Raw genomic sequence first — 26,508 nt, 5'->3', positions numbered from 1 at the left:
CGGTCAGAAACATTGTGCCAAAATATGAACAATAACGTCACTGTCAAGGGGCTTGTCTTCTAATGTTAGCTACGACTGGTACCTTGAAACCAACCATCCAGCAAGTACACGGTACTGTAGGGAGGTTACCTGAAACCGGTCATTTAACGTTTTGCCCATTTTACACACAGTTTAACACCAAAACAAAACGCTGAGTGAACATTACTAGCTATGTTTTCATGTTGGTTTTGAGTGGTATGCACCACCACTAACACGCAAAATGGCTTTAAAGTAGGAGCTACGGCGTCTCCTGCAGCTGGGACCGCAGCGTTCGCTTATGTAAGCTTCTTGTCTCTTCTGGGGTCTGATAAACAGTAAATTCATCAAATTCAGTGTCCACAATGCTATTTTCCAAGAAACTGTTGCTGCGTGAGTGCGGATTTCATGTCGCGGCTTTTGTTGCTGTTTGTCACTTTGCCTAAGATTGAGTGAGAAGTACTCGCCCTGTTGTTTACTTGGTGCCATGACTTCGCAAATGATGAAGTCCTGTCACTGTTCCAGTTGCTCACCCTCAAAGGGGAAAGAGATCAACAGGAAATCCGCTTTATTTGACTAACATCATCCAAATTTCTTGAAATTTATGAAACTTATGTGTGGTCCACATGTAATACTGAGCCACCCCCTATAATTTAACCGCGCCCACGTACTTAGGCCATGCCCCCTCTTATTATATGGCTTCTGAACCTTTTAAGTTAGTCTTGTGTGAGGTATCATTGAACTCAGCAGAGTTCCTTCTTCGTAGGTAATTGAGTGGCCCGTCCTCTATGCTTAAGCCATGCCCCCTTCATAACTGGTGACCCGTTTAAGGTAGTCTTATGTGAGGTATCAGCAAACTCAGCAGAGAGTTCCTTATACATGCGATGGTTTGCTCCGACCCCTATGCTTTTGCCACGCCCCTCTCACAGCTAATGAACTGTATGACGTACAGTAGAGTCTTGTATGAGGTATCATTGAACTCAGCAGAGAGTTCCCTTTTCATTGGTGACGATTTGTAGTGTCTGAGTAGCGCACAAATGCACGGTCGCAAGGAGCAGCATCCGCCAGTAACCCTGACGTACGCACAGGAGCGAGGGTCCGTCCAAAGCTGCTTGCAGCTTTAATTCAATCTGTATTTATGCACGGCAATCTAATGAGAGCAGTTCAAATACTTGGGAGCCAACAATTTAAATAAAGCACAAGAATAAAAAATGTTAAGCGTTTTTTTTAAATAACAGCAAAACCAGATCTTGCTTATAGCCCAATCCCTTGGGAAAAAAAATGCCTAAAACTAGGGATGTCCCGATCCCAATCCCGATCTCGAGATCGGACCGATCTTTTCCTATTTTCCCGTGATCGGAGCTCAGCTACATTACCTGACTAGTCGCGCCGATCTTTACGGCAACTGCCGTAAAGTACCCGCTAGTTACGGTTGGCGGTAGTTGCGCAATACAAACCTCCGCGGTGGTGCAAAGCAAGCATGTCAGAAGTGTGGAAGTATTTTACTCTCACGAGTGAAGACTTAAATGGTAAAAGGTTTTAGGCTAAAACCTTTAACCATTTAAGTTGTTACACAAGATGAAATTTAACAGGTTAAGTTGTATTAACACTGAGCGGTAGGTTGATGCCGTATACAATTTAAGTTTGCATTAGTAGCCATTACTAAAAATCATTAGTAAACATAAATAATAAGCAATTTAGGTTAAAGCTTTAGTGCGAAACTTGTTTATATCAATGAACATCTGTTTCATTCAAGCCATTGCCTAATGAGTTGATACAAATTGAATTAAGACTTTTAGCTCCACAAAACTCTTTTTATTTCTCAGCATGGCTATGTTCAGAAAATAGTATCTCTGGCAACTTTTGCACGCAGAAAATCAATTGGTCACAATTACCTGTTCTGAAGTCTTCGTCATGTTGTTAAATCACCTAGAATTCCTCATGAGGGAGACCAAAACTACACAATATATCTTTTAACTCACACAAGAACATATAGAAACTTTTAGACAGTGTCATTTCAATGTTTTTTCCTTTATTACAAATTAGTTTTAAGACAAGTACACACACTCCATATGAACAGGAAGTTGTATTATATATACAACATTGTAGTTTACCATGCAACATACTGCTAAGGAAGTTTCATTAAAGAATCCACTCCTGGTATTGAAATATCACTGCCCAGACACCATCAGTCCCCACCCGGATCTCGGTCATGGTGCTACAATAAAGATAGATAAACATGAACACTAAATCAACCATACAAAACTAAATCCCAGATAACATAAATGCACACCCAAAACATTATCAGAACACTAATTAAAACACACTTTAACTAGAGCTGAAACCTTTCAGAACAAATAATTTTTCCCCATGAGCTTTACCTCAGTTAACATTTTTGGCAATCCCCGAGCTGCAACAAAGTCTGCAACCATATTGCTCTAGGTAACGTTAGCTAATAGTTGCTAACAAATGTCAACCGACGCTAATGCAGGTTTCATCAAATGTACATTAACATCGTAGCAGTGTAAATGTAACCTCTGACACAAGTAAAGAAGCCCTGCTGAGCCTGCCGCAGTGCTCTGATAGTAACAACATCATTGTATGTTTAAGTCAAATGGCACTTTCTGAGGCCACAGCCATGGGTCTAAGTTGTTTATTGTCTTTATGACTGCATTTTGCACAAAATGTGTTTACTGGAACACATTTTCAGCAGATACTTAAGACTGAAAAGATTTAAGCTCGGATTCAAGTTTGCAGTGAGTGAAGTCCCAAAATGTTATCTGACAAATCTGACAATTGAATGTGACAAAAAGCTATGTTCACAGTTCAGGGGTTAAGAGGAAATGTAACAGACAAACTTTGGAGAAAACTGTGTTTCAGTCTGGCAGATTGACATATACTGTATGTCGAGAACGGCAAACACACATTTCCCTTTTTTACATGCCAGATTTAGATAAGTATGAGCTCATAATAAGACCTGAAAATGGGCTTACAGGTTGGGTATTGCCAAAAACTGAGAAGAATCTTGTGCTAAAAAATATATAAAGTCACATTTTGAAATAAGCGTGGTCACTATTTTTAGATCTGCCTCTCCTGCATTGCTACATTTCCTGTGCTGCATACACCCTGTTCTGCTACAGTGGCTTCAGATAAGATCAAATGCATGCAGACAAACCACATGGATTAAATAGATCACTGTACACAAGGGTGACTTCCACAAGCAGAAATAAAACATGAAAAGCCATCAACTCTTTGTGTTTGCAGACAAAAAAATAATTACAATACATCACCACACAACTATGTAGAACCATTTTTCTTTTATCACACAAAACATCATAATACACACAGATGACCAGAGACATATAACTGAGGCCATTAGTTTGGAAACCATTTGTGTACTGACAGGCAAACACAGCCTTCCTCACACCCAATAACGGACCACATATGAAGGCCATAGGTGTTCCGAAATAAAACCACAGCAATAGTTAGCGTGTGATATATTTGCACTTGCATCTTTTGTTTTTTTTTCTTTTCACAAAAAACAATGTCCCACACTCACTCAAACAGCAATTTAAAAACAGTTCAAGGTGTCTTGAGTACGTGGTAAAATATGTTCTTGTAACTGACAAGGTTTGCGTGCACTCCAGTGGCTTCTTTTTGATAACCTTGTCAAATGTAATACACCGACTGGGAAGTTTTTGTTTCAATCTTATACTAAAGTGGCACAATTATTAATAAAAAAAGAAAGAAAAACACTGCAAAAATATGACAGACAGCACACAGACGCCTTGATGTGCTACATACTGTTACTCCCATCTTGTCTGTCCACTTGATTGATGGCGTTGTTCTGTCAGTCTTCAGTAGACTTAGCTGCTGCTGCTACATGTTTCCATGTAGACTATCTCTGTAGACAGCATTGAAAATGTGTAAGAGTTGACAGAGTATATGATCCATTAGTCACAACAGACATTTCATACTTGAAAATAAACTCACTGTGGGTATTTGTGTGTTTGTGCCTGTGTGAGTGCATTAACCATATTTACCTGTAGTGTAACAAGTGTGTTGTTTGTTTGTGTGTGTGTGTGTGGTGTGTGTGTGTGTCATACCTTGTCTAAAGCTGGTGTACTGTAGCTGGGTTTTGTCCAGTGGGTTTGTGAGGGGGGCTATACCGACACCTGAGCCTGTACCCCTTCTGTAGCTCTCTATCAGTGTTTCCAGGGTCCTAAAATTCTGCAGTTTGACTCCTGAATCCTGCTAATCACACATACCATAATTAAATATCATACTTGTGTGATGTGCGATCTTCTTGAAGATGTTCACCCACCTGAAGACACCAGCCCTCGGCGGAGCGAACAATCCTGTAGGTGTGCACATACGGTGCTTTCCTGCAAAACACCAAGTTTAGGCATTTTAAGAGATTGGCTGTGAATGTGTAAAATCTGAAGCTGTGTACTCACATGTTGTAATGAATAAATGTGACGAGATCTGGGGCAGAGGTTGAACTATTTCAGTTCATGTTCAGCACACTGGTGTTAGGATACATTATAGGCAGGCTTTAGGAACTCAATTGTCTTTTTTCTTAATTTTCCACTCGCTATTATAATTCTGTTTGTCTTTCAAACATGTTGTCTATGGATTCATTATGTAGCCTAAATATGTTTCAAAGTCTGGTATACTCGGATTTTGAAGCACTGAGAAAGTTTGAAGATATGAAAAAATGTAATGACTTACGGTTGTAATTCTTATTAGGCCATCTAGACCTTTAAAATATTATGGCTGAACTACTTGAAACAAAGCTTGTAGAATTGTTGTATTGTCCCAGGAGTCCCCAGTATACCGTGGTAGAATGTAATACAATACATTTACTCAAGTAATATGCAAGTACAAATTTGAAGTGCTTGTACCTTTCTTGAATAGGCCCATTTAATGCTAATTTATCCTTCTACTCCACAACATTTCAAAGGGAAATACTGTTTTACTCTATTTATCTGACAGCTACAAATACTGGTTACTTTTCCAATCAAGATTTGATATGTCAAACATATGATCAGTTTATAAAATATGCATTGTTATGAAACAAACCACCCAGCAGTACATACAGTTGTTAAAATAACCATGTTCAGATGATGCGACAGTAATGCGGCTTAGACATTCAGATGTTACTTAGACAGTAATGAATCAAGAATAAAATTCCTATAATAGTTTTAGCATTACATTTTGAATGCAGGACTTTTACTATTAACAGTAAGTTAAAGTAAAATATCTACTACTATTACTATGAGTACTTCTTCCACCACTGCCGGTATATTGTTGTCCATGTTTATAGCGTTCTACTTTAATAAAAGGAACAGTTATTTCTTCTTTAAATAGTATTTTTTCAAATTGTGTTTGTAAATGCACTCAAAATATAATTAAATAACAATTCTAGGTTTAAAAAAAATATTGTTTCACTATTATACACAAAAATACAGCATACAAATGTAATAATTAAAATTATTTACATGTTAACTTATTTGATCCCACCTTGATTCTGTGGATTTATTTTGAAACTCTACGTATGTATGCCTGTAAATCATTGAAAATATTAGTAATTCATAGTATTAAAAATTTCTTTGAGATTTTATGTAAAAGCTTGCATCAGCTTGCCTGCACATGGGATAAAACTTGTTATGTTATTATAAATAAAACATGCTCAGTGTATCCACCAGTGAGTAGACAGCTTCAATGAACCAACACACCCGTAAAGGTGTTACATACTGGACGTGAATCATTGTATAACCACTCTCACAGCTCACCTCACACACAGACAGTAGGCCCCGTGCACTGTCTCGCTGTCTCTCAGCAGAAAGCTGCCATCGTGTCCAAACCTCTCCAGCAGGCTCTCGGTGGCTCCGCTTCCAATTCTCCCGTAGTAAATAGACCGGACCAGCGTCCCCTCCGTCTCCATGTTGCCTCTGAGACAGGCGCCTGTGTGTGTGTGTGTGTTTAAGGGTGTGATGGTGCAGCATGCTGTGGCAGCAGATGAGTGTGGGAAACGCTGAGACAGGAAAAGCTTGTCTGGTTTTCACACTTTTTGTTTTTGTGCAACTGCACCTCATAAGTCATGCACTTTGTCTAACCAGGATAATGGCTTTTATCTGTTGAATTGATTTTTTGTTTTGGTCACAAAACAAAATACTCTCACATAGAACAACTAATTGCTCAGTCAGCTCCGAAATTTTGCCTTTCTGATAACCCCTGGACACAGGAGTTTTTCTCACAATGTAGCCTATTATGAAATTAAATATTATCTGTTGGACTCTGACAGCAATTAGCCTACTTTATTACACTATCAGGATGTGGTGCAGGAAAACACTGTTAGGATTTAAAAGCTGCGTGAAAGTGGTTTATGATATAGTCAGAAAACAGAGGTTTATGAGTTTCAGCAGATGGAAACGTGCATAAAGCAACGTCCCCAACCAATCCACCCACCTACACACGCACAAAAACAAGGCATCCAACCTAGCTGAGGTTTGATTTGTTGTGGTCGCCACAACTTTTACTCAAAGACAAGAAGTATGTCACAGCAATTTTTTTTATTAAAGTGTTTATATGAAGTCCTTATTCTGCTTCTTTAACTAAATAATAATAACAACAATTTAGACAGAATACGACATTGTCTAATGGTCTTAATTAATTCAAACTAGGGCTGCAGCTGTCAATTATTTCTTTATTCATTTAAAAACAAGACAGGCCAACAACACAGTCTATAATCTTAAATTAGCCTGGGAGGCTGATCTTAAACTATCTTTCACAGAAAAAGAACATTTTAAAGAACTAGGTTATAAAAAAAACATTGCTGAAACTCAGAACACGACTAGTACAATTTAAAAATAATAAATAGAGTACACTGGTCCTCTGTAAAGCCTCACAATGTAACTCTACTAAGCCATAATTAACATACTTACTGTCTATACTGCAGCAGAGAGGTGTAATAATAATTGTGTCTCCAGCCAAGTTTTTTTAATTTTAATTCATACTTTTTTTTGCTGTATAAACACCTGAGTATTTTTTTATTAATATTGTTCTCATCATTATTTTAAGATACTCATATTGTGTTTTTTCCCCTTTCCTTTATTGTGTGCATGTTAAGGTTTACAAAGTGAAAAAGCCCAAAGTCCCCCGCAAAGGGACTTACCATCTCTAACAGAAAACACTTCACAAACTGCTCCAAACTGCTCTACTGTAGTCCAGCCTTTACTTCCGTGACAAATGCACGTTACTTTGTAACACAGGTTATAATACTCGCCTAGCTGCTAGCCTGGCACACCCTCATACTCTGCTTCTGACTGGCTAGTAGTCCCTAGCTACTCCACATGTGAGACCCCAACAAAGACGGAACAGAAGTGAGATGTCTCACTCTGTAGCTAAAACAGAGAGCTCAACACACAGGGTGAAAAGAAGAGCTTCAGTAATGTGCAGTATGGCAAAAATAGTGTTTTTTGAAACCTATTCTTGTACAACCTCTAAATACAATTATAAACCTGAAAATGAGCATAACATGAGCACTTTAAGTTAAATACCAAAGTAAAGATCTGTCAGTGAGTCAATCAGGAACTAGTCAATGGGTTTTGTCGGATTTGTTATTTACATTTTCAATGACATACTATACACATGAACAACCTGTCACAAATCCCTTGATCTGCTTCAATTCTGACCTTGACTTATTTCAGACAGTAAATATAAAGATACCATGTGCAATATGATCCTTGTTGTCTTTTTCCCCACTTTCTCCTTTTTTTATTCTCTGGCCTCTAGTGAGTTGATGGCTCGGAGCTCTTCAGAAAACCTCTCACCCAGATCTCTGTTGGTCTGCAGGAAACTACCCAGCTTCTTTAGCTGCTTAGTGTCCTAAGAAAAAGACAGAGTCAGTTGAAGTAATGTGACGACTTTTTTTCTATACATTATTTATAAGTGTGCAAGTGCACATGGACATATATGTAATTCGCACCGGAGTCTTTGTATCATCAGCAGCAGCATGTAGTAACCCCTGCAGACTCTCTTGTAGCAACTCAGCCTCCCATTGGCTAATTAAGTCGGCGCTGGCCTCCCATTGGCTGACAGAATCACACTCGATTCCATCCATGTTAGCAGAATCCATTCGGTCCAAACCAGAGACACAAATTGACAAATCAACGCTGAGCATCTGGACAAACAAAATGCACATGAACACACACTGTGACACAAAACAACACGGACGCAGCAGCGGCGCACACACACAGACAAACACGCTCACCTCCTCGACCTGCTGGCCAACTTTCGCCATCTGTGGTACGTGGCTGAACTGCCGCACAACCTCTTTCACAGTGGCCTGGTAGTGGCTCATCCACTCATCCTTCACCCGGAACTCATAAGAGTGCATCAACTCGTTCCTGTACCGGATCACCTAGAATCACGGTCGAAAGGCAAAACAAACATTTCAACCTCCAGCAATGATGAATCAATCTTTGGATCAATCTACGATGCAAATCTCTTTGTTTTGTGATTAAACTCGTCAATCTTTACTTCCCGGACAAGTCAGTGATATTTTCCAAAGCTAAGTTGTTGATGCAAAATATTTCATATGCATTCAACAATAAAAGTCTAAAATAAGGTGGGAAACTGAATCCAACATGCAACTTATTATGGTGGTGAGTTGAATGCACGTGGTTGCTTAATCTCCTCCCTCCTAGCAGTTTGAATTATGCTATTTAATGTGCATCGGTAACTTTTCCTTTATTGACTGTTGTGTGCTCAGTTTTTTGTTCCGCTTTTTGTAATTCTCCTGCCATCACTTTTTGGTGTTCACACCCATTTCATTTTGAAGCCATTTTGGAAGACTCTTATAGTCGGTGTACACAGAGTTTTAGTTTTGAACCTACAAGTTTTATGCCTCTGCCCCCTGGTATATAAGGCTTGACTTCACAACGTGACAATGCTTAGCATGCTAATTTTTAAACAATGTGACTGTTTACCTCTCTCACAAATTTTGGATCCACAGACCGGAAACAATCACAGTAGTTGATTAGGTTGAGCAGAGCCGAGGCATCACATTGATCTGCCCCCTTGACTTTCCCCTGACCACGTGGCATGTAGGCCTAGAGAGAGAGAGAAAGAGAGAGAGAAAGTAGTGTCAGAGGTGGTCCAGGGCCTAGCTGCAGAGAGGAAGAAACTGATTTTGTCGACTGAAGTTTTGGTCCGCAACCTTCCTCCAGAGGGGAGAGGTTAAAACAGTTTTTTTGTCCGGGGTGAAAAAGGATCGGCCACAATCTTTTCTGCCCGCCTCCGCCTTCTGGCGGTGTACAGCTCCTGGAGATACGACAGATTGCAGCCAATCACCTTCTTAATGGAGAAGATGATGTGCTTGTCCTTAGCAGTGGCAGCAGTGTACCAGATGGTGATGGATCAACATAAAACAATCAACTTTTTAACCCATGTATAACCTTGCATTTTATTTGCAATACTTGCAATACCCCCTCTAAAATAAACTGAATTGATTATATGACAGTTAAAATAACTGTTTTGGGTTTTGGACTGCCGGTTGGCAATCAAGAGTGATAATCTTGGGCTGTTGCATGTATTAAAATATTTTACATAGACAAAACAACTGAGAAAACATTGTCAGATTAATAATAAAAAAAAGGCATTAGTGGCTCCTTAAACCTGCTTGCTTTGGCAACTTTACCTTTTGCGGTGTTGCGCACCCACAAAGGTAATTTCCTGTGAAATCCGGGGGCTCACTGTGCTTGTGTTGTTTATGACAACTATTCAACTGACTGTGTGTGTGTGTGTGTGTGTGTGTGTGTGTGTGTGTGTGTGTGTGTGTGTGTGTGTGTGTGTGTGTGTGTGGACTACCTTGGCCAGTTCCCAGTGGTCTGTTCTCCAGTTGGGAGGGAAACAGTTGTCCCAGTTCACTGTGGCATCTGGCTGTCTGTGGTGTCTTAGGATCACTGTCTGCCACTCGGAACACACCCTGCATGTTGAGAAAAGCTACGCACGCACGCGCGCGCGCACACACACACACGTTATGCTTACGACGTATGTAGGAAGTTATTGTGAGGCAAGTTGTTACGTTGAGAATAAGAGAAAATAAGAGATTCAAGTTTTTGAGTAGCCTATCACAGTTTGTGGCCTACCACTGGAGATTTACGACTAACAAGAATTAAGTTACCATAACTAAGCAGAGTTTAGAGAGTAAACTTAGGTACACGTTAAGTTTGTTGGCCCAAATTCCCCGTAACGTAACCCTAACCCAAACTCCTAACCACTCGAGGTCAAATGTCTAACCCCAACCAATCGAGCTGCTTCGTAGAGCGGGTCGTGACCCGGACAGAGTGGAATTAGGGACCCTACACTGCACGTAGGCAATGCCCTAACCTTGTTCCCTCTGGGTCTGCAATAAGTCCCACACGGTTTCCGTAGCAGCATGTTTTGATTAAGCAGATCTCTGTGGAAAGCTCTCATTTGGTCGTTTATGAAGGGATGCAGACCATCCTTCAGTATGAGAAGACACCGTCCAGCTTTCAGCCAGTTTTTATACTCTTTGTCATTGAGACGGACCGCCAGCTCCTCGCGAACCATTTTGGTCTTACTTCCCGTTCCCGACATAAAAACCTGACAAAGTAGCAGGACAAGTTCAGGCTAATTCCTAGTATTTAGCTCCGCCCTCTCGGTGCTAGCAACATAGCGGCCACATGATGGCGCCGTCTACTTTAGAAACACTAGGCTGGGGCTGTGGTGCTCCTGCTTGTGCTGTCGGGGCTTGTTTGACCCGTAGACCGTTAATATTAATATACAGTCTACGGTTTGACCCGTAGACCGTTAATATTAATATACAGTCTACGGTTTGACCCGTAGACCGTTAATATTAATGTACAGTCTACGGTTTGACCCGTAGACCGTTAATATTAATATACAGTCTACCCAGAGAGCAGCTCCAGGCGGCGGTTAGCCGAACAACTTTGTCAGGATGGCCATCAGTGTGTCTAGTTTTCTATGCATCCTGTAGAGCTGAGAGTGTGGGTCTGTTAGAGGAATCCTCTTGATTGCATAGGCTACAGATCCATAATTAATTATTTAAAAATAACAAATATTCCAACCATTACATAGATCTTTTGCTTATATGGCTGCAAAGATTAAACGCTGGCACGGCTGGCTGATGAACGCTGCATGCCTCATGATTGAAAAAGAAAAACTGGCTTGATTAAGTAGTGGAGGGGTGGATATTAATTAAAAAAGGAAATGTTTTTCATGTAAAAAGATGACAAATGTTTGATATGACATTGACGTTTCATGGCTATATTATAGCTGCTTTAAATCAATATTTAAATTATGATTGAAGCCTACAATTCTGGATTTGGTTTTTAGAGGCCGCTAGCTGCTAGCATCTAAGCAGGTCAGATCATCTACCTTTGTATAATGTTAGACTATATCCAGTTTCACAACCCTTGATTTTGTGCATGGTGCCGCCCTGAAGCGGCCCCTCATGAGTGGTGGCATCACCAAGCTGCTATACCTCTGCGGGGAAGAGGTGGGTTGGAAAACCCAGAGGACATGGGCCAGCAGCTGCATGCACTGAGGCTGCTGCTGGAGGTGTTCATCATGGAGGAGAGCTGGAGTTTCTGACAGATTCCATGTATCAACTGAGACTCAGGGCTTGCAGGAGGAGGGATGCTGGACACACATGCAGAAAGTATTAAAAGAAAACACACTCTAAAACACTTAAACCCAATGACAGAATCCCAGAGAAGTGTGGTGCCACAATTGCAGAAATTTAAAATCCCGTCAGTACATTGCAGTAAAATGCTTGCACGCACTAAATTGTCCAAGATTATGTGTCCCAGCTTGTCCACAGCTAATTAATATTGTGCAGAGCTGCCTAATTACATTGTATTGTAATTTTACAAGAACGAATAATAGAAAAGGCAGATACCAGTTTATCAAGCAACCAATTGTGTTTGTACCATATGTTAACAGTTTACAGCTGGGATTATCCAAGTTCACTTGGGACATTTAGGAAGTTAGTAACTGAATTAAGAGTGGACAAACCAGATAAATTCGCCATAGCCTTACTGCAATTTAAAAAAATCTTCAAACAGCTCATGTGATGTAAAAAACATCCTAAAGTGAAGGAGTTGTTTCTTACAAGCTATTCCATTTAGCCATTTAGCAGCACGGCTCTAGGCATGGTAATGCTCTGTTGGTCAGTTGGACCACCACTTTGGTCCACATTTAAATATCTCAACACTTACTGGATGGATTGAAGTGAACTTACAGTTTAAACATTCATGATCCCCCGGGGATGTATCCTAATGACTTTGGTCATCCCATGATCTTCTCAAAAGCACCACTGTCAGGGACCAATTAAGCAGTGAGTCAACAAAAACAGGAGTTTTAAATGAAAAAGACAATTTTTTTATTTACCCAAAAAAGGCAAAACAATATAAACCAAGAATTTAATATCTAGGCTTATAAAAGAGGTCAACAAAAAATAACAATACTAAAATTGCCATGACAGGATGTGAACAGAACAAACAGACCTAACCGAATGAGACACAAGGGGACATACTGCATATTTTGGCAGGCCACAGGATTTAACAGTCCTCCACCCTTGGCCACGCCCTACCTCAGCCAGGATGGACCTCCCCACCAGCATGGTAACTATGGACGAAAACATAAGGATTCATTTAACAGAAAATGATTTAACCCTACAATGTAGAAATGTGTGCACTCCATTTAAAAAGAGAACTGCTTAAAGCAAATAAACATGTCGATTACAAATCAAAGCACATGTCACGTAAATGAGAATACAGATGTTAACATATGAAGTTGATGTGGATTCTGACAGCTGGAATAACATTAGCTGTCTACACGAGATTCCCAGCAGAGGTCCTATAATGTTAACTAAAGCCGTTAGGAAACAAGAACAAGCTAATTATTGAAGCATTTTGACTTAGTGGATGTCAACTTTAAATTGTTAAAACAGCACAACTAACGTTACTCAATCTTTCTACCGTAAAGTTAGCTTTGTGCCCCAAGATATGACAATACCTTGTGTTGACTTCTTTACTGACTAGTGGATGTGCGAAACGAAAGTTCCTTCTAATGCGGAGCTGGTGCATTAAAATGACAAATAAAGGAATATTCTTGTTTTAGTCACTCCCGCTAACCTTGTTGTTCATCAGAAGTGACGAAAGCATTTTGTTTTTACATGCGGGTAGGCTGGATAATGCTGAGATTTGCTAACGCTGGCCAACACGTTTATAAAAAATGTACACTCAAATAGTAATTTGATTTATGTGATTCTCTTTGAATTACATTTAACTTCCGGAATTTGTTTCTAAAGTCATTATGTAACCATAAGGAAATATAATCTCCATAGTAAACTCACTGGTTTCCTTTTTTAAAATTTGCCATGCACTGCCACTGTTCAGGGTGAACCGATGCCACCTTGTGCCCCCCTTCTAGCTCCGCCCCTGCAAACATTAAATGTAATCTAAGAAACATCAGCATATTAGCATTGTCATTTTAGCATTTAGCACAAAGCCTCACAGAGCTGCTAGCATGGCTCAGTCTCGTTAGGTGGTCAAGAGACCTGCAATGGAAGGTAGTAGTGTGTTCTTATAATATTGATGGGCAATGACCTAGCCCAGACAATTAGAGCTGTGGTTATGTTTAAAGTTGAATTCCTTTATCATTAACTTTATTTATTACTTTGGGGCTCACACTATCTCCTATTGTAACACTACCTGAAACATGCATCTATCTGACATTTACTAATGTATTTGTTTAGGGTAAGGAGAGACAAATAACTCAGGAGGTCTGAAAATTCTCTGTTTCAATTTTTTGTTCCTTGTGTTCTTTGTTAGCTCTTTGATTGACTGCCTTCGGCCCTGTGCATTCTGGGATACGTTCAAGGACCCATGACCCAGACTTGGAATAATGAGAAAATGAACGTATCAAGAAAGGTAAGTGCATTCAAGAAAGGTTAGTAGAGTATGCCACGTTTCAGTTTTTTGTTTTGTTTTGTTGTGTGACTGTTAATCCTTGTAAAAGATAACAGGCCTGGAAATGCAGCTGAGGTAGACAGAAACAGTCACAGGATCCCCAATTAAAAACATATTCCATTACAATTATGAAAATGAAAAGACGTTTGTGGTGTATCAAATAATTTCATCTTTACATGGAAATTTAATGAGTCTTTTAGCATGCACAGAGAAAAACAAATATCCCTCTATCTTTGTAATTGGATCTCTATGGATTTGACGATAGTTAAAGTAGATTAGACACCCTGGAGTATGTGTGTGTGTGTGTGTGTGTGTGTGGTGTGTGTGTGTGTGTGTGTGTGACACACGTGTGAGGATGTGTGCATAATGAGTCCTGCTTAGCAGTCAGTCAAGGGGACACAACCATATTAATGTGGGTGTGTGTGCTCGCAGGTATGTACGGGTGTGTGCTAGCTTGTATATAAATACATACCGGTATATGCATTTGTGTGCATGTGTTGGCGTGTGTGTGTGCCCACAATCCCAGCGGGGTGTATTTTAAGCAGAGGAGATCAAAGAGACATTAGTATTCTGAAATAAATCACATGCTCAGGCCTCACTGTGTGGGTCCCCAAACACATACACAGGAGACACACACTCTCTCTATGTCTCATTCTCTCCGTCTCCTCCTTTCTCTTTCCCCTACCATCTCTCCCTTCAAAAGACACCACCACGACCACCCCCCCCTCCCCCATCCTCTCCCCAGCCCCTAGCGGCCTTCAGAGCTATCTGCTTACTGGCTCTAAACCTTTGTTACATCCTTTCAGTTTCTCACGTTCCAACTTGAGCCCCGTCTCCTCCCTCCGTCTGCAAATAAGCAAAAAAAATGCTTTGTCAGAGATAACTGTTGTTCATCGCTGAAAAAGTCAAAAACGCAAAGTAGGGGTTTTTGACGAGTATTTCCTCAGGGAAAGACCTCTCATTCTCTCTGCCTTTCTCCATCTTCCTCCTTTTCTTCCCTTCCCCCCCCTTCATTCACACCTTTCTTTGAGGCTGCCTCTCTTCCTCCAACTCTCTTCAAAGCTCAGCAGCAGAAGATTCCTGGTAATTTTCTGTTTTTGGTGCTTGAAATATCTTTTTTGGAGAAATGTGAGCATGTTTAAGACCTGACAATGTTACGACTCACTCACAAGTTGTAAAGTAATGAGAGCTGTTCTGCTGGGCAGCCGGCATCAGTCAGACTTCACTTTGCTCTGAAAGATGGTCACTGGTTTTGCCAGCGGGAGAAAGTGGGGGGAATGGAGGAAGAGAAATGAAAGGAAAAAGAGAGAAAAGATTGACATTGTACAGCTTGGAGAGGAAAAAGCTATTTTTTCACCACCGAATTAGAATATAAATGCCCCCTGTGGGTCCTTGACAGTTGCAGTTGCATTAGAATCAGGGTTTTCTTTATGCTTTGTTTTGTGTGTGTGTGTGTGTGTGGGATGGATAAGTTCAGGCCAACGTGTACATGCATGTACTTATTTATGTGCACGCATGTATCTATGCGTGTCTACTTGTGTGTGTGTCATTTTGATAGCCACCCACATGAATATGCAGATCAGTTTTAGAGAGCGTATGTGCTCAGCATTAAAGCCCACTCTCCACTGCTGACCCAATTTCACACTGCAGTGTGTGTGTGTGTGTGTGCATGCGCGCACTTGCTTATCAATGCATTTCGCCAAGCTTTGAAAAATTGTGTGGCTAAGACCGAGGAGTGTGAGTAGGTGTGTGCTTGTGTGTATGCATGTGTGTGAGTTGGCCTTTCAGTGTTTATAGTGTTTATGAGGCAAAAAAAAACATTTGATAAGTCTAATCCAACACGTTCACAGTTGGCTGTGAATAAAAAAACCACATTAATACACGCTGACCAAACCACATGCCTCTACAACGTGAACCACATTCTCGCTCGTTCTTCTTATCTCCATTTCTCACACACATCGATTTGTGTAGCAGCAGAGTTGTCCTCACTTTGACCAAAGCCTTTTTAAATTCAATAATGTACTTTTTAGCGCTGAAAGAGAAAGATTGAAGGTGTAGTTTGGCATTTTGGGAAGAATCACTTGCTAGCTACTCTTACCAAAAGTCAGATAAATAAATTGATATCACTCTTATAGGCTCAACATGAAGCTTTAGCCAGCAGTTGATTAGCTTAGCATAAAGAATGAAAACAACACAGTTGGCTCCATCCAAAAGTATGTTAACCCACCAGCACTGCTAAAGCTCACTAATTAATAGGTTATAATCCTGTTTGTCTATATCTGTACAAAATGTACACAAAGTGTAAAAAAACAACAACAGATGAATTGGGGTTTTTCCGGGGTCTCTGTCAGGCGGAGCAAACAGGGAAGTCATGGATGCAGGACACACAGTAACAGTCAGACAAAGTATTTATAGCAGTACAAAAAGGTGAATCTAGCAACAGTATCCAAAAAACCCTAACATAGACTCAGGTCCAAAACAGGCAGAAGATCAGAAACATTTACACACTCGCTGGGAACAAGGCTGAAACACTAAACTCAAAGGTATAAGACAATCTGGTAAAGAGAAAAGAGCAAGGGAGTGAATATAAACACCTGAGGTGCAAGATATTAAGGGTGGGAAAGTGATCACACAAGGCGGGAAGGCAGACAAAGACCGGAAGGAAAGTTACCTGCAACACAAACACACGGTGAATTTCAAAATAAAACAGGAAGGGATGCGAAGGCAATGGATGTGAAAGAAAACTGTAAACATGACCTAGGATTGGGAGCCGGGCATGACAGTTTCTGTGCTGGACTATTTCCTAGCCAAGTGCAGTGACTTCCTCTTGCTGTCTGTTTTTATTTTTTAATGATCTTACAGACAGAGAGTGGTATTGACTTTACTCTGGCCATTGAGCAAAAAAACACATTTTATGTCTTTTTAACTTTTATTTAAAGGGGAACTATGGACTTTTAAAAAAACTTCGGAGTCATTGGAATTGTTATATGACTTTTTTCAAGTTGAATGTTGGTCGTCTCGCTCCCCCTTCGCGTCTGTGAGCGGAAAAAGTATTGCGTGGTGTCAGCTCTCGCGATGTGATAAATATCTTCATGGCACTGCACACATATGCCCATTCAAGAACTGTCTAACAAGGTAGCAATGGAGTTTTTTCACACTATTGTCATGGCTGAGCCACCAAAAAAGAAGCAGAAAGCTAGGAAAGCATTTTTGGAGGAACAGAGAAAGAGGAAACGGCAGACTGACCGAGCGAGGAGTCAGACACAAGTAAACATAGGAGCTGCCAAATATCTATTCCAATTCATTAGCGGGAGCTCAATAGAGAAACCTGCTAGCAAAAATCAAGAAAACAGCGAAGAAATGGCCAAAAATGCATAGCGCCCCTTTAAAGCAAAAAATTGCAAAACATTTCTTCTGAAGCCATAGGATAACATGCAGATTTCAGACTAATGTTCCCTGCAAGATGTGTGGATTTGGTGACTCCCGTCATCAGCAACTGCTCCAGTTGCCCCTAGAAATGTGGTTACCTAAGCTAAATCTTTGTTTTAAACTGTTGGTTGTAAGATTAGATTAGATTATACTTTATTTATCCCACGACGGGGAAATTCTGTCGTTACAGTAGCAGCATAGCAGCAACAGCAAAAAAAAGTAAGTAAGTAATGTGAAATGCAACTAGGTTATCTTTTTTTTTTTAATTCAGGTGTTTATTGAGTTACAACAGACATTATGTAAACAGACTTCCATGTTGTCCACTCAGCAGTGCCAGTCAGCAGAATCATCGAGGACAAGCCGTCAGTTTTTCAAGCCCCCAGTAGATGGAGACGTTGAGAAGAGGAAGGCCCAGTGGCAGAGCTGAGGTAATGGCTCACTGGTCTATTGTTCCCTGTCTTCATCCTCACCCTCCTCTCTTCTGCCTTCCAGTCTAACTCCCCCCTCCTGGACTTCAAAGGAAAGGAAGGAACTAGAAAATAAGGTGAATTAATTTCCCCCCCATCCAGTGCCTACAAGTTGCTGTGGATATGCTTTTTAATTGCTTGTGCTAAACACATAACCTATTTTTGTATCCTTTACAAAAGCCTAAATGATGATCTGGGTAGAATCTATGCAAATGCAATAATAAGCAAAGCACCTTAAAACCTAGTTGTTGGACACTGTAAAGCACAGCTCGGCCAGCGTTAGGCTTAATAAGATCTGGCACCCAGTGCTGCAAACTCTGACAGACATTCCTCGGCATCTTTAACCCCCAACCCAGAAGCTTCGGTGCAGACTGAACTCTGTGAAGTAGATCAATGGGAGGATTATCGCAGGACCAAGATGCCAGTTATAGAGCAGCTCTGTGCTGCCTCAGTGAGGGGAGAAGATTGAGAGGCTTTCCTTTGATCTTGTGCTGGTGCATCTGAGAGGGCCCGCTGATGATGATAATGATGCTGAGGCCCAATGCAGAGAGCCAGGCTGGGGCTTGGCCCCGCTCTGGCTGCCATTTCTATACTAGCAATATAAAAGACTGGCCTGTGGAGGGTTGGACGGGACAATTGGATTTAGTCGTACGGATTGTATTCATGTGAATTTATCGCAACAAGATTTTTTCAGTGTTATTGATGCAACAGTGCTCGGTGTGTGTGTGTGTGCTCCAGTTGTTTCCTCCATCACATTAGATCCAGCTGAACACCTCTGTCCTCTCTTCAAGGACACCCCTCCCTCCTGCATGTCTCTGTCTCTCAGCTTCTGTCTGTCTCTCTCTCTCTCACACACACACACACACACACACACACACACACACACACACACACACACACACACACACACACACACACACACACACACACACACTTGACACACACTTTACACTTTCTCCTCCCTCACTCTCTGTGACAAGCCACAGTGCTGGAGATGGCTGCTGACATTCTGGACAGTAAAAGGCTTAAGGTGAAACGTGTGTGTGTGTGTGTGTGTGTGTGTGTGTGTGTGTGTGTGTGTGTGTGTGTGTGTGTGTCTCTAAGGCAGATAGAGTAACCTCACAATTCTTCCGTCAGTGTATCTCTACATCTTATCTGAGTGAGTGCTCTTGTCACACACAGAATCACGAACAGTACACTGGCACTTGCGTCTGATTCTTGACTGCTGCTGTTGTTTTACTTTTTTGGTTCAGTTTGACTGTTTGCCAAAGCCTGATGATTATGATAATAGGATGGGAAGTCAATAATCTCTTAATTACTGCTAAATGGGAATTAGATTAGGCTTTTGTTAATTTCAGAAACAGCTCTAGTTAACCACATTAGCACAGTGAGGATTAGGTCTGGGATGAGGACAGAGAGGGAAAGGTTGACACGTCGGCCTCAGGTCACAGCCGTGCTGACCGGGAACACATTATCTGATTAGCTGTCATTCAGGTTTGGTGAAAGATTTAGGGACGGCCTACTGGTCACCTAGCAGGGACAACAGAGGGCTGGAGGCAAGACAGTTTGACGATGCACAGATTCTTATGGTTTGTGGGGACAATTTTGGTTTGTATTGCTTTTGTGTGTGTTGTGATCCCAAACTAACTCCTAGCCAAGACCTCTCTCACACACAGTCATGCTCCCCTGTCTCCTCCAGTGTTCTGTTATTTATCTCCACTCTCTCATCCCTTTGCTCCAAAACAGCTTTTTCTGTTCCACAGACCTTCTATCCACTTCATTTGATGGGCCTCCACTAAGAGGACTCTATCTCCTCTTCCTCCCTCTTTTCTTACCGTCTTTGCTTTCTCTGTCTCTCTTGCTCTCTCATCATCATCATCATCATCCTCCCTGCCTTCCTTCCCTCGCTACCCCCCGTCTATTCTGTGGCCCAGCGTGGGTGGCTGAGTTTAATGAATTCTCTTTTCTTTTCTCTCTGCAGCCAGGCGCTGATTTCTGATTGTGAAGAGGTGTGCACACACACACACACGCTCTCTCTCTCTCTCTCTCTCTCTCACACACACAAACACACACACAACCACACACACACACACACACACACACACACACACACGTACATGACTGTGATCATTGTATCAGTCTAAATAAATCTCAGCCCAATCAAGGCTTAAGGTTGCACTTCCTCTTTCTTAAAGGAGAAAGTTGCTGACTGTCAGCTTTAGATTTGCCCTGGGACATGTTGGTTGTTGTTGTGAACACTACCTGCTGTCTCCTGCAGCCAGAAACATGAGTCAAGAGTCTGTTTTGTCCTCTGCTTGTGATGTCTTACTAATGCACAGGAAAATCGACATAAATGACTGCAGGAAGTGTCTTAGACAAGACCCTGGATGATTTTCAGCTGACCAGATTCTGTTGTGTTGTGCGTTAATAATAAATGTAAAGGTTGTGTGGTTGACAGGATTTTATGAAGGTGTCTTACATGTGCACAAAGTCAATGTATCATTTTGTGCCAATGAGGCATCAATAGCATGCAGGCTTTATGTCAGTGTTGATGGGGCGGCATTAGTTCAGTCCGTGGGGACTTGGGAACCGGAGGGTCAGACCAAAGTATGAAGTGTGGTCTGGCAGCTGGAGAGGTGCAAGTTCGTCTCCTCGGCACCAAAACCCCAAACTGCTCCAGGGGTGGTGTGTGGATGGTGTAGAGTGACAAATAATATAAGTAACGCATGTTGGAGGAGAGTTGTTCTCAGACCTTGTAGGATTTGTCCTGTTGTGGTAACCTGCCATACTCGCAGTCACAGCCACCTATCTGTATGTTCTGGGGTCAGCTTGTATGATGATGCTAGTTTGTATGCGTTGATCTGCAGTAAAAACTAGTTTAGATTTGTAGATGCAGCTCAATTGGATGTCCAAAAAGGATTTTAGATTAGAAGTGGAATTTAGATCACTGTGTTTATTTCAATTCAAAGATTCGTAGTCACTGAAAACCTCTATATCACATAGCTAACAGGAAGCTAGCATATCTTTCACAAGCCCAGGTATGTGGCTGGGTTAAACCACCTTTGATTTTCAGAATTCATAATTCAGTCTACTCAATTTTAAAAAGTTTTTTTTTCTGGGGAATCACCTTGGCTCATCTACTTTTTTCTAAATGAGTAGCTGAATATGTAACCATTGAGCCAGATAGAGACCATGTTGGGTTGACTAACGGCCATGGCTCTAATGTAACCGTTTACATCACATGACAAACACCTGCTTAGCATGAGCATGTTGCCCTGCCCTGGCCAGACATATGTGGCTTTGAAACTTGAATGAAAACTGTCCATCCTTTCAGGAATAACCAAAACACCCAAGTGACCCATACCGGTGGCTACACTAAATCACCAAAAAAGGAATGTACTACATTAAACTGAGGCAGAATTTTACTTGAAAAGTGTGTGGAGCTCAATCAACTTTTCAAATAAACTTGAAACTTTGTAAACTGGGTTGCATTCCCCTTTTCATGCCAAACGCCAGACTTCAAAAGGATGAAACAATCCTCTCTTGAATCTGAGCAGCAACTCCAAAAGTGGATCATACCCACATCTCCACATCTGTCTGAGGTCATCGCCGGGGAGCAGGTGTTGCTGCCTTCGTCCTGCCTGCTGATTGGATGAACGGATTAGCTGCTTAACGAGGGGAATTGTTTAATCTGATAATTGTCTCGGCGATGAAAACATATTCAGTAATTCTCTGTGGCCTCTGTTTTTCTATCCTGATTAAAGACACTCTCATTCTGACGCACGCACGCACGCACGCACGCACGCACGCACGCACGCACACAAATAATGGAACAGTTGTTGTTATGACCAGAAGACAATGCTCTGAGGTGCTCTGGCACACACACAGAAACACACAGTCCCCTGTGTGTATCCCCCCTGTGGTATTGTAATGAGCTGCTAATCTCTCTGGTTTACACAGCCAGAGGTGTGTGTGTGTGTGTGTGTGTGTGTGTGTGGTGTGTGTGTGTGTGTGTGTGTGTGTGTGTGTGTGTGTGTGTGTGTGTGTGTCTTTCTGTGTGTCTGTCTGTCTGTCTGTCTGCCAGTCTGTGTTTGCGTGTGCGCATTAAGGTGCAATGTGGAAAAGCCTGAGGAATTCTCTTAGGCCGCCAACCTTCTGCTCTCACTTGGGTGCAGGCTGTCGACACATTAAAAAGACACACATTAAATGTGTGTGTGTGTGTGTGTGTGTGTGTGTGTGTTTGCGCACAGAGGAACAGAAATAAAAAGTGAAAACTCAAAAATAATACACTGCAAAGGCAAAAAGGGGAAATAAAAGAAGACATTAGGGGCAAGACAGGACAGAAACAGTATGGCTCAGGCAGCATTTGCACATTTGTTTACTTCTCTTGTAAATGTACAATCTTCATCTGATCTGAAAATCTTGACTCTCCTCTAACTCTCTTTTCTGTGTTCTTTTTCTGTGTTTTGATGCTGCATATGCTGTGTGCACGCATTTGTGCATGTTTATTTATTATGCTGAAGTCACATCACTAATTAGTCCCCGGGAGAAGCCCGAGGCCATTTGCAAAATCCCACTGATTAAAAACAAGTCCAAATCCAACCTTTGTCGCATATGCGCACACATTCAAACACACAGAGGCACATATACTGTACAATTTGCACTCACACATCCACACTGCCGTGTATGCTGTGGAAAGCTACTTACTGTCAAGACTAGAACACGTGTGGGCGACTGTTTGCGAAACGGAGCTCGCCTATGCATGATGAACTGCTGTTGAACGGGTGTTAGAGAGCTGTCAGTTGTTAAGGCCAGTTTAATATTTTAACTCGCCATCTGAAGTTATCATACCCCAGGGTGGCTCCTGTCACATAGGAAACGCACACACACTCGGACGCACACACTTAAAGCCTTCAGGAGCCTCAGCTTGTCACAAATCACACTCAAGATGTCAAGGGCATTGGGCATTAGCAAGTGTGACAGACAGAGGCAGCGAGAGGGTGAGAGTTAGACACATACAAGACAAACAGAATAAGAGAGAGAGAGTCTCTACAATATTTCTTTGTCCATTATGAACTATATTTATACTTTGCACTTTGTACAACCTGCTTGAGCCCCCCAAAATTTAATTAATTAATGATTTAAATTAAATTTAAGCTAAACAGGTAGAGGAAATGGATGTGATGGATGGAGACAGAGGAGTGAGATTGGAAGGAGGAGAAGATGAGGAGATAGTGAGTGTGGGGAGCAGGAGGAGGAAGTGAGGGATTATAGAAGACGTGGAGAAGAAGGGAGATAGTGATGAATTGCTTTGAACTTTAATGGACGTCTCAGATGCTCCTCTAGTGATGTGTTCGGACAATACACAACATTACTGGCGCACGTGAGGCCTGATTGTAGCTGACAGCCAAAGAGGCCTGTCCCCATCGACCTAGAACACACAAACACACACACTCACACACACACACATACACACACACACACACATGCAGATGTGCACACATGCTGCACCATAGCTTTCAAAAAAGTCAACTAAAGGAAGAAGGCAGGGAGGCAACTTCTTAGCAGAAAGTGCAGACGAGAGTGGGGTGAGAGAGAGGAAGGGAAAAGAGAGATGAAGAAGAAGTATTAAGTCCAGAGGGAGAAGCAGAGGAGGACGAGAACTTGAAGGAAAGTGGAGGAGAGGAAAAGGAATGAGCAGTGCAAGGTGTTGCCATATGGTCAGGGTTGGGTTCAGACAAATACAATGTTGCCTTCTCTCCACAATGGTTAACTACACACAAATGAATCACTAATGGAGCTCTCATTCACAACACAAACCCATAGACACACACACACGCACGCACACGCACGCACGCACACACAATGGCCGACGTGAATGAAACTTAGACATTCACACAGAAGGAGCAATAAATGTTGACAGAGGTGGGCGGGTCGGATTGTGAAGTATGGAGGGTTGTTTTTGAGGTTGGAGCAGTGTGTGTGTGTGTGTGTGTGTGTGTGTGTATGTGTGCGTAGCAGTGTGGCATGGAACCGCCCCTCTTCCCTTCCACCCGACTGCTTCTCTGTGAGTGTGTGCAGGCCTGTCTTTGTGTGTGCTTGAATGGGGTGTTTGTCCCTCAATCTGTGCCCCTCTACTTTGCCAGATTTCTAATGATTTTCCAATGATGATTTAGGTTTTGTGTATGTGTGTTTGTAAGTGTGTGTCCAAGGACTCTCTCTGCTTTGTGGTACTTTTCTGAGTGTGTATCTATCTATCTATGAATATGAACAAAACAAAACATTTCTCAATGTTCAGCTTTCTATCAATGCTAAAGCCTATGAATTGTGTATACAGCACTTTGTATTATTGAAACCATGTGACACTACTGTAGCAATTATATATATATATATATATATATATATATATATATATATATATATATATATATATATATATATATAATATGCTACAGTAGTGTAAAAGACAGGCAATTTTCCCATTAGATAAAACACTTACATTACCAAACATTTACAGAATGTATCATTTCCACAATATATATCCTATGTGTAATCAAGATGTGATCAATGAAGACATCATTTGGCCAAATTAGATTTTACAGTATTTCTAGTAACCTCTCTGTTGGTGCCCATTCCCACCTCTCTGACAGATCCCCTGTCCACAAGCTCTTCCTATTCCTTGATGTCTATACTGCTCCATTTTGAAGGAAGTAATAGGGTGAGCAATTGTGGTTACCACTAAGTGAAATCAATTAGCAAAGAGTATTCATTATGTGGGGTTACATGTAAGTTAAATGTTCATACAAACACATTTTATCTAGCTGACAAACCAATTTAAATTTAAAAATTTTAAATCTTTACTGTAATAAATCCAAAAATGACCCCAATGCGTCATCAGATATTAAGGAAAAATGATAAGTTGAAATACTATATTTTCTAACAACAATGTTAATGCCAGTATTTTCTCCTTTTGAAATTTCCTTTTGTGACAAAACGTCTATTTGTGTGTGTTTGTATCGACTGCCCAGTTTGACAGCCAGGCCCGGTTGCCAGATATACCTTTAAAAAAACGTAAACCCAACGTGCTACAACTGTAACTTTAGTACAGCCATAAAAGCAGCAAACAAAAAAACAGGATCAATGGAGATAAATTCTACCTGACCTGAAAAAAAAAGAAAGACATGTTTCTAACAGTTGCATGACCAGAGAAGTAACAAACCCCGGGTAAATATTGGGGATGTAACGCATTTGAAAGATGGAGAGAGCTTAGAGCCCAAAAAGATGCCACGTTGATTACTGTCTAATTCTGTGTGTTCATATGAAACGTATTGTCTTTGATGACACACTGATTAGGTATGGTGAAAAGTTACTGTCTGATTCTGTGTGTTGTACTTGGTCAACAGCCATTTTGATGATCTACTAAGGCCCAATCCCAAAATGGCTCGGTAAGTATGTACTCAAACCCTTCTAAAGACCATGAGTCCAGACTTTGGGATTGGGCCTTTGAGTTTTGTACTGAGAGTTGTGAGGTTTTACCACTTACTTGTGATAATAGTACCAAAGCCATAAAAAAACTGTAATTTCCTACCTTCCAGTAATTGTTCTCCGTTTCTTTCAGATGGAATTCGACTCGCAGAGGCTTACCAGCTTGAAATAGGTAAGTTACCACAGAGAACATTTTGTAAAACTTATTTCTCATGTTTGTTTGTTTTTGAAAGGCTCTCACAAGGTTAAACCACCATCCAAAATGTGTGGGCTAACAAAAAAGCATTCCTGTTGTTGGAAAAATAAAGCCTGGGACATAAAATAAGCAGTCTTGGATGTTGCAGAAATGATAAAGTGAATTTGTTCAACTCATGAATTCAAAAAGGTGAACACAGTGAAATCCTGCTGTGTGGGTCAATGGAAATGCCAGCTTGTCGGTCCACCAGACTGAAATGTCTCAACATCTACTGGATAGATTGCCATGAAACACTTTTAAACAACCATTTATGGATGAGTCACTTGATTTTTTTTTTAGAAGAAACGCCTAGAGAAATACGACTCGAGGAATATTGGGTGAACTGTCATGAACTTTGTTAGATAGTCATGTCCCCTACTGAATGAATTGTAATAACTTTGGTGATCTGATGACTTTTCATTTAGCACCAAGGCTCAAACCACCAGACCAAATCGCAAATGCGAGTTATTCTGTAACCTCTCAGTTCATTTTCATTCTAAGGGCTGTTAGCAACGGCCATAGACCAAAATGCCTCAGGACCCAATTGGATAGACCTACAACCAATCAGCGCGATGAAACTTGTGATACAGTGCTAAGCAACGGACAAATGCAGACAGACTACAGCGTGCAGAGATGAGCTGCAAAGGTGTAGTATCAAAATATCTGTGGGTGAGGGATGCCATTTTTGACATCCGAATTTGAAAATAGTACTTTAACAAAAAGTTCCACATCAGCTGCAGCCATCTTGGTAGTTTTTGAGAATGCTTTAATGGCGTTCTTCTTTACTTTACTAAGCTAGGTCTGTGCTTGTCATAGTGTTTCCGGCGCTAGGCTATGCAAGGCAGAAATTATG

General features: G+C 41.2%; 2 protein-coding genes across 3 annotated transcripts; both read right to left on the bottom strand.

Annotated features, from left to right (window-relative positions):
* Positions 1-3,320: 3,320 nt before the first annotated feature.
* On the bottom strand, positions 3,321-6,135 carry LOC116698777 (SH2 domain-containing protein 1A). 2 transcript variants are annotated; one of them, XM_032530926.1, is made up of 4 exons: positions 5,811-6,135; positions 4,340-4,400; positions 4,122-4,269; positions 3,321-3,919 (listed from the first exon to the last, which is right to left on the bottom strand). In XM_032530926.1, the coding sequence occupies exons 1-4, from the start codon at positions 5,960-5,962 to the stop codon at positions 3,882-3,884; spliced, it is 399 nt and encodes a 132-aa protein (XP_032386817.1). In that variant the 5' UTR covers positions 5,963-6,135; the 3' UTR covers positions 3,321-3,881. The 2 variants fall into 2 exon arrangements, with proteins under 2 accessions (XP_032386817.1, XP_032386818.1); XM_032530927.1 differs by having other exon boundaries at positions 4,122-4,266; positions 5,811-6,117.
* Positions 6,136-7,619: 1,484 nt separating this feature from the next.
* LOC116698773 (uncharacterized protein CXorf38) lies at positions 7,620-10,711 on the bottom strand. Its single transcript, XM_032530919.1, has 6 exons — positions 10,411-10,711; positions 9,889-10,023; positions 9,009-9,131; positions 8,291-8,440; positions 8,006-8,200; positions 7,620-7,905 (listed from the first exon to the last, which is right to left on the bottom strand). The coding sequence occupies exons 1-6, from the start codon at positions 10,639-10,641 to the stop codon at positions 7,795-7,797; spliced, it is 945 nt and encodes a 314-aa protein (XP_032386810.1). The 5' UTR covers positions 10,642-10,711; the 3' UTR covers positions 7,620-7,794.
* Positions 10,712-26,508: the final 15,797 nt, after the last annotated feature.

Source organism: Etheostoma spectabile, chromosome 12 (genome assembly GCF_008692095.1).
Source record: "Etheostoma spectabile isolate EspeVRDwgs_2016 chromosome 12, UIUC_Espe_1.0, whole genome shotgun sequence".
NCBI classification, from domain to species: domain Eukaryota; kingdom Metazoa; phylum Chordata; class Actinopteri; order Perciformes; family Percidae; genus Etheostoma; species Etheostoma spectabile.
The sequence above is the reverse complement of the archived record's forward strand: the minus strand, read 5'-3'. Positions and strand labels throughout refer to the sequence as shown.